Genomic DNA, 15,961 nt, shown 5'->3' with positions numbered 1-15,961 from the left:
CGGAGACCAGTGCATGGTTTCTGAACATCTTTGGAAGCCAGTAAAGCTTTGCCTCTGGTATAGATCCTTAGGAGGACATGACTCACAACGTATCATCCAAACAGATGCTCTAGGCTGCAACTGGCATTGACTCCATTTCAGATACATCTGAATAATGGGCCTGAAGAGGCTTGTGGCTGAGACAAACACACTAGAGACCATGTCCTCAATTGGAAAAGAAAAGGACCAAAAATAAATGGTTAGCATTTTGGTTTTGTTGCAAAAGTAAGTCTCAGGAAAGTGTCTCTGATTCGGAGAATGAATTTCTACCCTAATGGAGTGGCCTGATCGTGAGAGGTGCTGAGCACCTGCATCTCCCAGTGACTTAAAGGGGACTTGTGCTGATAATCTGCATACTTGGGTTTAGGCCCTAACAAAGCAACTGTGATGGAGGGAGGGGTTTAAAATAAATAGCAGGGAGGGGAAGGGAGAATTCTTGCTCTAAGGTTCTAGCAGCGAACTTGACACGATTACATCCATTTTGTTTGACTGTAGCTTTGACCAGATGTACAGAAATTATGTTCTGATCTCTTGTAACTGTGTGTAGGGAAGAGTTAGCTTTTTATTTCAATCTGCTGGGAAGAAGAAAGGGGTAGTATGATCAAATGACATGGGCACTGGGCCTGAGGCACTGGCTTCTGTTCCTGGCTCTGCCATTGACACACTGTTACCTGGGGCAAGTTTCTTAACCTCTGAGCTACAGTTTCCCCATAACTCACATGAGGATGACAATGGGTACCCAATGTTGTAAAGAACTTTAAGATCTACAAATGGAAATTTATCATGTAAGTACTAGGTGTTATTTATTAATAATCATTTTAATAACACTTTAACTACAAGTAAAACAGAACAAGTATTTGTCAATATAATGTTACTTAAGCCAAAGATTTTTGTTTGTTTGCTTGTTTGTTTTAACGTCCAATCTGTCTGCCTATGTAAAGTTAAAGAGCCAGTGATTCAGGCAGTGCCTTCAGTGCTACATGGACATTTGCGTTTGAATAAACCAACTAGGCTGGGGAAAAAGGTCTCTTTGGCAGAAGGAGACAGTCTGTTTGTGACATGCAGATGGGCTGGTCCCTGAATTCTGTGCTGGTTCTTTGTACTGCAACAAACCAAGTATTTCATGCTGCAGCTGTCAGTACTGCTGGTATCACCACGTGTTAGTGCACTGATAATACTCTAGGAAAAGGAATAGCTACTGTCAAGAAAGCAGTAGATCTCATCCACGTGGGGGGAGAAGGGAGTGCTGGTGCCAGACTAGTGACAGGGCTCATGCAATGTGTGGTTAAGAATAAAACACGTCGCACTTTCGTATATCTGACTTGACTGTCACTTTCACTACTTATTGTGTCACTGCCAAATCCCAGAAACATCCTCAGGTCTGAGCTTTTCAAGGAAAGTCCTGCCCAGAGAAGTGAAAGGCATAATAGTCACTTTAGAAGGCAAGACCCACTTCTGTAATGAATGTATCTGGGTGGGGGAATTGAGAAGTTAACTCTTGCTTTGGAAGTCAGGGATTGGAGTTGTTCACATTATAGTCATTGTGATAAATACAGTATTGTTATTTTACAGAATGTTCATCACATCGAGTATTACACAATGCTTTACGCTCATAAGCTAGAGACAGAAGATATATTCTAATGCAAGATTTAAAGCGATCTACTGGCTGGCTCTTGAGGGAATAGGCACTAAGTCGGTCAGATGGAATATACCAGTAAAGCTGTGACCCCTAGTGGAGAGTGATAGTGGGACACTAAGAGGAGGCTAATGCTGGAAGAGGGGAGTAAGCTGGTAAAAAGTGATGAGGTAGCACCAACAGACAACCCTTCCTGGTTTGTCTGTTTCATTAAAGAAGTATTTGATTAGCCCATATGCTGTCCTATCAAGCCTGTAAGATGGGATTGAACAAGTCCATAGACATAACTGTTTGAGCTGTGTAGGAAATGATACATCCCATTTTCACCCATTACACATACATTTTCAAATCTCAGAAGTGTTAATGTAGAACGTTATTCTGATGGAGCCTCTGGTTTTCTCATATCTGGGTTTGGGATGATGGTGACTGATTTCTGTCATCCTTTCCTGAAAGGGCAAAACAGGTATTTTACATGTACTGCCATCTCAAAACAGGTATGTGCAGAACTGAATGCAGAGAGAAGACCTATTAGATAACTTAGTCTATCCCCTGCCAATGCAGGATTATATTACAAATAATCAGAGACTGGTTTAAGTATCTTGTCCCCATCACTATAGTATTGAGTGCCTGCCAGCTACTTAAAAGAAAATGTAACAATCTCTCCTTCTCCTTTTTCAACATGTAGGAGAAACCGCTTGGTTAGGTCTTGTGTGGGTGCAAAGACTTTAGTGAAGGAAAGCCAAGTCTAAGGGATGAGCTTTGCATTTAGTTCTGAGAAGGCTGATAACTGTGGTCATTCTTACCTGTTGCAGGAGCGAGTTCCATAGTTTCTGTCTACCTCTTGTGGAGGTTTTGTCTCCCACGTTGACAAACCTCTCAGTTATTGGTCATAAATTTGATCCAGTGAAACCAAGGTGTCAAGGGAGATCACTGTGCTGGAGAGAAAGGTAGTGGCTCAGGTAACTAGATCAATTCACACGAAGAGCTTTAAATATCAGGATAGAGATGCTGAACTGGACTCTCTTATTAGGGGAGGCAGAACACTGGGGAGGAGTTCTAGGAGACATGTGACAAGCAGACAGGCTGCTATGTGTAGTACCATTTAGACCCTTTTCAGGGTTTATGGCTTCTTTCCTAGGCATGAGTTGCAATAACAAAGCCTGGAGGTCACATACATGTGGCCACAGTTATCTATGTATGAGTCCAGTAGGATGGGGCTTTATTTTCTGGCCAGACACAGATTCATAGGTTCCAAGGAAGAAGGCACCATTGTGATCTGACCTCCTGTATAACATAGGCCATAGAAGTTCCCCAAAATAATGTGTAGATCATATCTTTTAGAAAAACACATAATCTGGATTGAAAAATGGCCTGTGACTGAGAATCCACCATAACATGTGGTAAATTGTTCCAATTACACTGGTCTACAATTTTTGAGAAGTTGTCTGCTTCAGAGATAAAATGTGCTATTTATTATGTATTTTGATATGCTGAATTCAAATATGACAATTAAAACAACTGATTGGCTACTGTTTCTAAGATATTTAAGTTTTTACATTTTATGTCTATGTATATTGTGTAGATAGTAGAGTTTTAATCATAAATTGTAAACTTAGGTCTTTTCATGTGTTTATGGTTGCTTTACATGATAATATTTCACCTGTCCTGTTTATGTAACACTTTAAAAATCAGCAAAAGGGTTATACAAATAAAATTTATTATGAAACAAAAGGCAAAAAACTATTATGTACATAGTTTAGTCCTATTCAGTGTCTACTCGGCGCTTCTTGGCTTGTCTCTTGTATTCATTAAATGGAGCATCTCTTGTCACTGTCCAGCAATAGCCTGCAAGCATTGATGGGCTCCATTTGCCCTGATAGCGTTTCTCCATTGTTGCAATGTCCTGGTGAAATCGCTCGCCGTGCTTGTCGCTCACTGCTCCGCAGCTCGGTGGAAAAAAATCTAGATGAGAGTGCAAAAAAATCTTTAGTGACATGTTGCAACCAAGGCTTTTGTATGCCTTGAGGAGGTTTTCCACCAACAACCTGTAGTTGTCTGCCTTGTTGTTTCCGAGAAAATTTATTGCCACTAACTGGAAGGCTTTCCATGCCGTCTTTTCCTTGCCACGCAGTGCATGCTCAAATGCATCATCTTAAAGAAGTTCACGAATCTGACAAAGACACCTTCCTTTATCTTAGCATCACTTAACCTTGAAAATTTTCCATGGAGGTACTTGAAAGCTGCTTGTGTTTTGTCAATGGCCTTGACAAAGTTCTTCATCAGACCCAGCTTGATGTGTAAGGGTGGTAACAAAATCTTCCTTGACTCAACAAGTGGTGGATGCTGAACACTTTTCCTCCCAGACTCCAATGACTGTTGGAGTGGCCAATCTTTCTTGATGTAGTGGGAATCTCTTGCACGACTATCCCATTCGCAGAGAAAACAGCAGTACTTTGTGTATCCAGTCTGCAGACCAAGCAAGAGAGCAACAATCTTCAAATCGCCACAAAGCTGCCACTGATGTTGGTCATAATTTATGCACCTCAAAAGTTGTTTCATGTTGTCATAGGTTTCCTTCATATGGACTGCATGACCAACTGGAATTGATGGCAAAACATTGCCATTATGCAGTAAAACAGCTTTAAGACTCGTCTTTGATGAATCAATGAACAGTCTCCACTCATCTGGATCGTGAATGATGTTGAGGGCTGCCATCACACCATGGATGTTGTTGCAGGCTACAAGATCACCTTCCATGAAGAAGAATGGGACGAGATCCTTTTGACGGTCACGGAACATGGAAACCCTAACATCACCTGCCAGGAGATTCCACTGCTGTAGGCTGGAGCCCAACAGCTCTGCCTTACTCTTGGGTAGTTCCAAATCCCTGACAAGGTCATTCAGTTCACCTTGTGTTATGAGGTGTGGTTCAGAGGAGGAGGATGGGAGAAAATGTGGGTCCTGTGCCATTGATGGTTCAGGACCAGAAGTTTCATCCTCTTCCTCGTCTGACTCAAGTGAGTGATTCTGGTGCATCAGGAACCGGCAGTCCTTCTCCGTGGGGTACTGGGCGTATAGCTGATGGAATGTTTGGATAATGCACAGTCCACTTTTTCTTCTTTGACACACCTTTCCCAACTGGAGGCACCATGCAGAAGTAACAATTGCTGGTATGATCTGTTGCCTCTCTCCAAATCATTGGCACTGCAAAAGGCATAGATTTCCTTTTCCTGTTCAACCACTGGCGAAGATTTGTTGCACAAGTGTTGCAGCATATGTGTGGGGCCCACCTCTTGTCCTGATCTCCAATTTTGCAGCCAAAATAAAGGTGATAGGCTTTCTTAACCATAGTGGTTATACTGCGCTTTTGTGATGCAAAAGTCACTTCACCACAAACATAGCAGAAGTTATCTGCACTGTTCACACAAGTACGAGGCATCTCTGCTCACTTTGGCTAAACAGAAATGTGTCCCTTTGCAAAATCAAACACTGACAAATAAGAGAGCACGACACTGTATGATTTCTAGAGCTGATATAGGGCAATTTGTTCAGCAGAGTGATGTAAGCTTCGTTATGATTGCATCATCCATGACTTCTAGGAATAACATGATGCAATTCATATCATGTATGACGCAATACCAGCTTCAGATTGCATCATTCATTGTTTTGCCTAAAAAGCAAGTACTGTCCAAACCCAGTCATAGATTTATTCATAGATCCAGTCAAAGATATATTTTAGTCATTTCTGGTTTAAATTGAGATCCCTTCCCTTTATAACTCACTTATCCTCCGCCATTCCCAAGTCAAGGGTCGTATATACTGACCCAATAGCATATCTTGAAAACTAGAGCCAATCAACAATTTTAAGCATCATTTTCGTTCTCAGTGACCCAGAATTAGTAAAGTTTGACTACATTTATTTCAGAAGCATTTTGGCTGTAGAGCAGTGTTATTAATTACCCTCCCTGTTAAAAATATATGCCTTATTTCCAGTCTGAATTTGTCTAGCTTCTTGCTAGATTGAATATCTTATTAAATTTGTTTCTCTCATATGTACCTATAGCGGTGATCAAGTCACCCCTTCATCCTTTTTTAATGTTAAATAGTTTGAGCTCCTTGAGTCTGTCACTATAAAGCATGCTTTCTAATCCTTTAATCATTCTCATGGCTCTTCTCTGAACTCTGTCAATCCCCCCCCCCCCCCCCTCATCCTTCTTGAATTGTGGTCACCAGGACTGGACGCAGTATTTTAGCAGTGGTTGCAAATTCAGAGGTAAACTATCCTCTCTACTCCTACTCAAGATTTCAGTTTATGCATCCAAGGATCGCATTAGCCCTTTGGGCGTCTGGGTTGCATTGTGAGCTCATGTTCATCTGATGATCAACCCCAATGCCTAAATCTTTTTCAAAGTCACTGTTTCCTAGGATAGAGTCCCCCATCCTGCAAGTATGGCTTACATTCTTTGTTCCTAGAGGTATACATTTACACTTACTAAACTGAGTGCAAGCAAACAGTATGTATTTTAATGTAACCAAGTGATCCAGATCACTCTGTATTAGTGACCAGTCCTCTTCATTATTTACCACTTCCCCCAATTTTTGTGTAATCTGCAAACTTGCTTCGTGATGATTTTGTTTTCTTCCAAGCCACTGAATGAAATGTTAAACAGCATCGGGCCAAGAACTGATCTATATGGGATCCTGCTAGAACCACACTGGCTTGATGGTGATTCCCTGTTTACAATTACATTTTCAGACCTCGATGGGTGTTTTCTGCATCATAGCTATTTGTGTCCCCGGTAGAATTGAGGGCCTTGTTGGGAGGAGATTGGCTACAAACAGCTTGAGGGCAGGTGCCCTCAGTAGGCAGAGGATGTACAGTAAACTTGTAATATGAATATCCTAGCAGACCTTTAAAATGTCACATTTTTCAGAGACAGTGAAAGCTAGCAAAGAATTGAGGTCTAAATCTTTGGCTAGTGTATTTTTAATAATACAAATGTGAATTAATCTTCCAAATATGACTTCTGTACAACTTTTATATGATAGGAAATGTCTTCTCATTCTAAATCTCAAGGTTAAGAAAATAGGACCTACTCAACCATTCAACAATGTGGACTTTAATTTAAAAAACAAAAAAAAAGTGTCAATTTCCAGACTTTGGAATGGCTGTAGTAACAGAAATTCATCTGTTAGTGCTGTTACTGTCTTACAGCAAGTTTCCCTTCTGTCAGCTAGCTCTTACTGTCAAGCATAATTGGTTTTGTTCTACAGCAATTGGCTTGGATAATCCTATTAAAACACCTAACTCAGATTAGACTATACAGAGGGCAAGGAGATTAAAATGTAATGTGAAAAATGTGGCTTTGTTTAGCTTGAAGGTTACGGTATTGTTTAATATTGGGTTCTATATTCTACTCAGCCTGTGACCACGTCCACAGGAGCTAGTTTTGCAACAAAGTCAAGCCCTCCTCCTCTTCAGAATAGATAGGTCCTTTTGCCCACAGGTAATTTTCTCATGCCAGCCATTCTTCCACTGGAGGACCCAATACTATTGTATTATACAAAGAGGCTACGGGGTAGCTGTATTACGATTCAAACACCAATTTGCTTATGAGGTAGTAGTATTGCCACTCTCAACCATTCAAAGATCATGAGTCAGATGTAATTTAAAAAAAAAAAATCATAATTTTAAAAATAGGGGGGTTTACTTGCCTTCTGGTTCTGAGCCTTCAGCATACATTCCAGTTCACGTTCTCATACTTTTCTCTGCAACCATGAGATCTAAAAACTTACTTAAAAATAAAAAGCTGATCCATATCACTTCTCTCCAGGAGATTGGGGGCGGCAACACATAAGGAGGAAGGGTAGTGTAGATACCAGTCTAATAGGTGATACTGGCGGTAGAATGTCTGGGCCTAATTGGGTAAAGAATGTGAGCAAAGCCAAACAGCAAAAATTAAGATGTTTGTACACCAATGCGAGGAGCCTAGGTAACAAAATGGAGGAACTAGAGTTACTGGTGCAGGAAGTGAAACCAGATATTATAGGGATAACAGAAACATGGTGGAATAGTAGTCATGACTGGAATACAGGTATTGAAGGGTTTGTGTTGTTTAGGAAAGACAGAAATAAAGGTAAAGGTGGTGGAGTAGCAGTGTATATCAACGATGAGGTAGACTGTAAAGAAATAAAAAGTGATGGAATGGATAAGACAGAGTCTGGGCAAAAATCACATTGGGGAAGAAAGCTACTAGAGCCTCCCCTGGGATAGTGCTTGGGGTGTGCTATAGACCACCGGGATCTGATTTAGATATGGATAGAGACCTCTTTAATGTTTTTAATGAAGTAAATACTAATGGGAATTGTGTGATCATGGCAGACTTTAACTTCCCAGATATAGACTGGAGGACGAGTGCTAGTAATACTAATAGGACTCAGATTTTCCTGGATGCAGTAGCTGATGGATTCCTTCACCAAGCAGTTGCTGAACCAACAAGAGGGGATGCCATTTTAGATTTGGTTTTGGTGAGTAGTGAAGACCTCATAGAAGAAATGGTTGTAGGGGACAACCTTGGTTCGAGCGATCATGAGCTAATTCAGTTCAAACTAAATGGAAGGATAAACAAAAATACATCTGTGACTAGGGTTTTTGATTTCAAAAAGGCTAACTTAAAAAAAATAAGGAAATTAGTCAAAGTTGCAGAAACTGTTAGAAGCTTGCATCCCAAGAAAGGGGGAAAAAATTCATAGGCAGGAGTTGTAGACCAAACTGGATGAGTAAGCACCTCAGCGAGGTGATTAAGAAAAAACAGAAAGCCTACAAGAAGTGGAAGATGGGAGGAATCAGCAAAGAAAGCTACCTTATTGAGGTCAGAACATGTAGGGATAAAGTGAGAAAGGCCAAAAGCCATGTAGAGTTGGACCTTGCAAAGGGAATTAAAACCAATAGTAAAAGGTTCTATAGCCATATAAATAAGAAGAAAACAAAGAAAGAAGAAGTGGGACCGCTAAACACTGAGGATGGAGGGAGGTTAAGGATAACCTAGGCATGGCCCAATATCTAAACAAATACTTTGCCTTAGTCTTTAATGAGGCTAATGAAGAGCTTAGGGATAATGGCAGAATGACAAATGGGAATGAGGATATGGAGGTAGATATTACCACAGCCACGGTAGAAGCCAAACTCGAACAGCTTAATGGGACTAAATCGGTGGGCCCAGATAATTTTCATCCAAGAATATTAAAGGAACTGGCACATGAAATTGCAAGCCCATTAGCAAGAATTTTTAATGAATCTGTAAACTCGGGGGTTGTACCGTATGACTGGAGCATTGTTAACATAATTCCTATTTTTAAGAAAGGGGGGAAAAAAGTGATCTGGGTGATCCAGGCCTGTTAGTTTGACATCTGTAGTATGCAAGGTCTTGGAAAAAAATTTGAAGGAGAAAGTAGTTAAGGACATTGAGGTCAATGGCAATTGGGACAAAATACAACATGGTATTACAAAAGGTAGATCATGCAAAACCAACCTGATCTCCTTCTTTGAGAAGGTGGTAAATTCTTTTTAGACAAAGGAAATGCAGTGGATCTAATTTACCTCGATTTCAGTAAGGCATTTGATACGGTTCCACATGGGGAATTATTAGTTAAATTGGAAAAGATGGGGCTCAATATGAAAATGGAAAGGTGGATAAGGAACTGGTTAAAGGGGAGACTACAATGGGTCATACTGAAAAGTGAACTGTCAGGCTGGAATGAGGTTACTAGTGGAGTTCCTCGGGGATCGGTTTTGGGACCAATCTTATTTAATCTTTTTATTACTGACCTTGGCACAAAAAGTGGGAGTGTGCTAATAGTTTGCGGATGAAACAAAGCTGGGAGGTATTGTCAATACAGAGAAGGACCAGGATATCATACAGGAAGAGCTGGATGATCTTGTAAACTGGAGTAATAGTAATAGGATGAAATTTAATAGTGAAAAGTGCAAGGTCATGCATTTAAGGATTAATAAGAATTTTTGTTATAAGCTGGGGACTCATCAGTTGGAAGTAACAGAGGAGGAGAAGGACCTCGGAGTATTGGTTGATCACAGGATGACTATGAGCTGCCAATGTGATATGGCCGTGGAAAAAGCTAATGCGGTCTTGGGGTGCATCAGGAGAGGTATTTCCAGTAGAGATAAGGTGTTAGTACCGTTATACAAGGCACTGGTGAGACCACATCTGGAATACTGTGTGCAGTTCTGGTCTCCCATATTTAAGAAGGATGAATTCAAACTGGAACAGGTACAGAGAAGGGCTACTAGGATGAACTGAGGAATGGAAAACCTGTCTCATGAAAGGAGACTCCAAGAGCTTGGCTTCTTTAGCCTAACCAAAAGAAGGCTGAGGGGCGATATGATTGCTCTCTCTAAATATATCAGAGGAATAAATACCAGGGAGGGAGAGGAATTATTTAAGCTCTGTACCAATGTGGACACAAGAACAAATGGATATAAACTGGCCATCAGGAAGTTTAGACTTGAAATTAGATGGTTTCTAACCATCAGAGGAGTGAAGTTCTGGAACAGCCTTCCAATGGGAACAATGGGGGCAAAAGACATATCTGGCTTCAAGTCTAAGCTTGATAAGTTTATGGAGGGGATGGTATGATGGGATAGCCTAATTTTGGCAATTAATTGATCTTTGAATATGCCCAATGGCCTGTGATGGATGTTAGATGGGGCGGGATCTGAGTTACTACAGAGAATTCTTTCCTGGGTGTCTGGTTGGTGAGTCTTGCCCACATGCTCAGGGTTTAGCTAATCACCATATTTGGGATCGGGAAGGAATTTTTCGCCTTCCTCTGCAGCGTGGGGCACGGGTCACTTGCTGGAGGATTCTCTGCACCTTGAAGTCTTTAAACCATGATTTGAGGACTTCAATAGCTCAGACATAGGTTAGGGGTTTATTACAGGAGTGGGTGGGTGATATACTGTGCCCTGCATTGTGCAGGTCAGACCAGACTATCATAATGCTCCCGTCTGACCTTAAAATCTATGACTCTATAATACTGCAGTAGTAAATGGTATGCCTGCATGACCACCATCTTTTTAAGAAGAGTTTTAATAAAAAATGGGTTTATAGCTAATTGCATTTTACCATGGAAACTCTCAGGATGCAGATTCTAGTTGGCTTCAGGTAGGAAAGGAGATGATCTAAAGCAGGGGTTCTCAAACTGGGGGTTGCAAGGTTATTACATGGGAGGTCGCGAGCTGTCTGCCTCCACTCCAAACACTGCTTTGCATCCAGCGTTTCTAATGGTGTTAAATATATTAAAAAGTGTTTTTAATTTATAAGCACTCAGAGGCTTGCTATGTGAAAGGGGTCACAAGTAGAAAAGTTTGAAAACTACTGATCTAAAGTAATAAGTTTAGGCTATTATTTGTGTGAACTGACGGGCTGAATACTTAAAAGGCTTGGTTGTTCACCACAGGCAGGAATGGATTAAGACTATCAAGTGCCATTGGCATGCCACAGCTTGCCCCCCACCCTGTCCAGCACCTGAAGTGACTGTGGGCGTACCTTCCTTCCCAGAGAGGTGGCAGCAGGTACCCTGATCTACTCCATGAGCAACAAAAGTCAGGGTCTACCACTTCTGGGTCCCATCTCCCTTGCAGGGATGACAGTATCTTCTCGGGTAAGTACTAGGGCCTTACTCCTATTTATCTTAAGAACTGATGCAGGGGAGCCTCTTTCACTCACCTCCTGCCACACAGTGAGGGCCGTGTGAGGGTGCTGGTGGTAGGGCCTGTTAAGCAGCAGTGGATCTTGGGCTTTATAGTTTAATAGTTTTGTGAACATAAGTATGGTGTAACACTGAGCCTGTTTGGGACATACATGATTATTCCAGTGTACTTGAAACAGTGCTTGAATATTATCATGGAAATTAATGGTTTAAAATCCCCACTGTATTCATACCAAGGTCCACAAGAGTAGTTTTCTGAGCCACTGAGCAAGAAGTTGTAGATGTGTATTCAGCATGACAAAGCTACATTACAGTTCAATTACTATATAGAAATCATTCAGGTTTATATTTTAACGTTTGAATTGAGATTACAATATTGTAAACAAATGATGCTAAAAATTGTTACGATCAAATTGAAATACATACTGGGTTCAAACTTAATTTTTTTTTATGGCAAACTGTCTTCATATACAATAGATATGTCTGAACTGACCACCATAACATTTACAAAGGAATTTGCAACTGAGCTGTAAGTTCAACATAAAACAATTCTCCTTAAGGCTCCACAGCAGAATTTTGCAACATGATCTCAGATAACCCTAGCTGATGTTTTATATTTGTTTAGGGTTTCAGCCAAACCTGCCATTGGAGGACTAGAGTACATGGACTCTTTCAAACCTAGAGAAATTTGGTCTGATGGCTAGATTTTCCATAAGAAACTAACTCCCAATGTATTAACCCCCATAAATAATTCTTATAACATGACCATCTTCAGTCTATCCCTTCAAAAGACAGGAACAATTCATTAACTCAAAAAGCACAAGACAGTTAAGCCCAGAGGTGCAAAGGTATTTAAGCACCTAACAGCCACTGATTTCAATGGTACTTCGGCCCAAATCCTCAGAAGTATTTAGGTATCTTAGTGCTTCCCTTAGGGCTGGCCTACACTATTCTATCAATTGAGAAACAGCATGGTACAATTCCCTACTGTGAATGTAATTACAGATCTAGAACTGTGTGTAGGCAAGCCCTTGGTGCTGGAAGTCCAAGGTGAAAGGATCATTCCATGATAAACTCACTTTCTTTTTACCTTTAAAGGTATAAAATATTATGTATTCTTAGCCTTTCTGAACTGCAAACTTGGATTTCCTGCCAGTTAGCACTAATGTTAAATGCATTTGTACATGTCAGGTGGAAATTTCACAACTCCGGGTAAGGAGCTGAAAAAATAATCTCCATTTTCTAATTTAATCCTTTTGATTCAGGGATCCAGGATTTAATAGCCATGAGTATTTCACAATCCTGACTCCTAACAGTTTCAGATTAGCAAGAAAAATAAGTTAAAATGAAAAAGGGGAGGACTGGAGAAAAGAATCAAGATGCTTTAATAACAGAACAAGTAATTCCACTGAACAGCTTCAGTTAAGATTAGTTAGCATATATAGTTGGTGTGCTTTGCTGTTACTTAAATACACAAAGTACAGTGCAAAAGAGCATCAAGGTTTCTGAAGACATGTAGCCCTTCTATTACAAAGACTTAATGCTGTACAGGACTAGTTGAAGGTTTTCTATAAAGCTGGTTCAAAAAAAGGGACCTGACAGTTCTATTTAACATTCAGTACAGCTGTAATCTACATGGGTTCTACATGCATTCTAGCTACAGCTACCTCTCCTAGGTACTGCTATTCACTACTGTTGTCTTGAAGGTTTGATATTTTTGGTGTTAGAAATGTTAATATAATTTAGTTTATGTTGAAGCAACATCACAAACTGCATTTCAGCTTTCCAGGAACTTATCTGAACTTCCCTTCACACTAGTTCACCAAACTTAAATTAATTATTCATTAATGTTCTGCCAACCTAAACCTGAAATAGGCTGGAAGAAAAAAAAAAATCCTTTCAAAACAATCTACATATCCATTTCACTGCTATCTAGTCCCTCTCACAAAGAGAGCCTGAAAAAAAAAAAATCTACACAAAGTTTTATTGCAATCATACACGGGTTACGTCAAGGGTCAAATACAACAAATACTATGATGCAATTTTACATTTATTGAACTACAGTTCAAATCACAAATTTACACACTAAATACACTGAACATCTCTAATGAAGTCACACTAGTCTCCCACTGACATTTGATATATCTGGGTGAAAGACAATAACTTTACAAGACTTTCTAACAGGAATCCTTAGTATAAAAACTGTGTACTTGTATGTAAACTGTTTAACTGAGAACCCAAGTGATGGGTTTCCATCTCGACTAAGTCATCCATTTTGTTGCATATTTTATTTAAACGCTCAGGGGTTGAACGAACTGGCAAGTTTAAATCTGGACATTATTATCTAACCCTCCCACCCCCAGTGAATTGTAGTTGTAGCTGGTTTTGCCTGGTCCCAATTGGCTATTACTAATTTTCAAGTTTTGAAGAGAACGAGTTGAATTCAAGATTGTTCCATTTTAATTCCACAGTGGAATGTTGACCAGACAAACTACAGGCTTGCAACTGCAAGTCTACATGAAGCGTTACTGCCTGTTTAAGCTGCAGTGGAAAAGCTGTCTTCTGGGCTCAGCTGAATGCAAGAAGGCACAAAGAAGAAGTTCTTCATCAATGTGTCTGAAGTAATTCCAGCATCTTGCATCTCATACCTACAGCAGAAAGTATAACAGAGGTATGTTCAGGAAGCATAGACCTGAGAGTTTAAAGTTCTCATGGCGGCTTAACATTGGAAACCAGCATTAAATTCAGTATTCAGTCTAACAAAAAAATTATTTGGCAGACTTAAGATTAAGTTCACCTTTTCCACTTTAGTAATACTCGCATTGAGGTATTTACTGGTGAATATATGTTATATAGGCTGTGCTTATCACAACACTTCCTTTTAACACATTGGACAGTTGCACAGAGACTCATCAGCCAGCAAAGCAATACCTACAACTGTATGCATTCTACTATTGTCTTAAATGAAAGACTCGTCTCCATCGCACCACAGGGTAGACTATGGGGCTGTGGACTATAGAGCACTCCAAACCATTGTGCTCTAACTGCCCTGCATGGACACTGCTGGTGAGAATACCTAGTCCATGTTAATGTAGTCCAGTTTGAAAGGTGAAACAGTGTGGTAGCATTTTAAAAAAGAAAAATGAAGTAAATTGATTTTTGAAATAAATCTTCCTATATCAATACCATGCATCCAACTGTAGGATTATGTTTAAATGTTTTCCGGGGGGGGGGGGGAGGGGGAAGCTGAGTGCAACTACCACTGCAAATATTGAGAACATCATCTTACCAGTCATTGAAAGACATCATGTAGTAAACTGGTGGCCTCTGAAAATCATTAAAGGCAGACTGTTGACCCAAGGTACCAGAACCCATATTATCAAAGATCAGCCAGTCTCCGACACTCAACTCAGGAAGAAGACAGTTTTCCACGATTTGATCAAGCTCATCACAGGATGGACCCCAAAGGCTGCTGGCAAACAGAGGCTCATCTTCCTTGTATTTCTACAAAAACAATCCAGTCAAGTCAGGCTTTAGTTTAAGGCAAAAGAAAGTTTTACAGACACATTAAAAAAGTAATATAAATGTTCTTATATCTGAAAAATTCCTCTCTTCTAGGGGAAAAGTCCACAGATCCATTACAATAGGTCTCACGCCTGCTTGCAGTTTCTTGGGGCAGAAAAGCCTTGTCAATCAGGCAGTCTGGGAGTGGCCATACCCCTAAAGACCTAGCCAGTTCAAGATACTTCCAAAGATGTTTTGTAGTGCAAAGTCCTCTAAAGGTTAATTCACAGGTTAACAGATAAGAATTCATAAACATTTTCTGCTGCAGAGCAACTTGAAATTCCACCCCAAATATATTATGCCCCCAACTTCAAATTCCACCCCAAGGAAATATATGGTGTCCCCCCCAAAAATGGAGGTGAATGTGATGGTTTAAGCCTTCCTCAGACCACAATCCTTGTGCTGGGTTGGATCTGTGGACTTTTACTACTGGAAGAAAGGAAACTTTTGAGAAAAGATAAGGTAAGTTTTCGTATTTTTCACAGGGAAAGTCCACAGAGCCATTACAACAGGGTGTCTAAAAGCAGTGCATTTCCATGAAGGGAAAACAGGAACAATGAGAAGACAGGGAGATGAGTGACTCTGAATGAATGAGCACCAGTTATTGTTGGTGGGAGGCATGCTTTGCCTGTTCCATGCAGGCCAATAACGTAACACGACACACAGACCAGGCCCTTGAAGATGCCCTGTTTGAAAAATACTTTTTCAGGGCTAAAGAGGTAGTGTTAACACATCTGCATATCCTATTTTAATTGATACCTCTCACATAATGTAGTTAAGATTTGATTTTCTGGGCTTGGGTACAGAATTTTGTCCTTGGGAGCAGATTCTTTTTGTAGAGGAGACATAGCTGAGTGGTGGTTGCCACCTGAATTATACATGAGACCCAGGATTTCCCATGACAGCGTGGGGATCACCATGGCTCACTTCTGCCTTGTTTGTTTGTCCTGGAGAATGTTGTGATCAGAAACAGAAAGTCAGGCTTTTGGCCTT

At 40.4% G+C, this 15,961-nt stretch overlaps 1 protein-coding gene across 3 annotated transcripts in view; it reads right to left on the bottom strand.

Moving 5' to 3' along the window:
* Positions 1-11,675: 11,675 nt before the first annotated feature.
* Positions 11,676-15,961, bottom strand: part of AZIN1 (antizyme inhibitor 1) — a 55,709-nt gene continuing 51,423 nt past the window's right edge. For all 3 annotated transcript variants that reach the window (XM_065399854.1, XM_065399856.1, XM_065399857.1), the window contains 2 exons: positions 14,694-14,908; positions 11,676-14,052 (listed from right to left, as the gene is read on the bottom strand). In XM_065399854.1, coding sequence (XP_065255926.1) covers positions 13,941-14,052; positions 14,694-14,908 — 327 coding nt within the window. In that variant the 3' untranslated portion in view covers positions 11,676-13,940. The remainder of the gene's footprint in view (positions 14,053-14,693; positions 14,909-15,961) is intronic.

The sequence above is a fragment of the Emys orbicularis genome, chromosome 2 (assembly GCF_028017835.1).
Source record: "Emys orbicularis isolate rEmyOrb1 chromosome 2, rEmyOrb1.hap1, whole genome shotgun sequence".
NCBI lineage: Eukaryota > Metazoa > Chordata > Testudines > Emydidae > Emys > Emys orbicularis.
The sequence above is the reverse complement of the archived record's forward strand: the minus strand, read 5'-3'. Positions and strand labels throughout refer to the sequence as shown.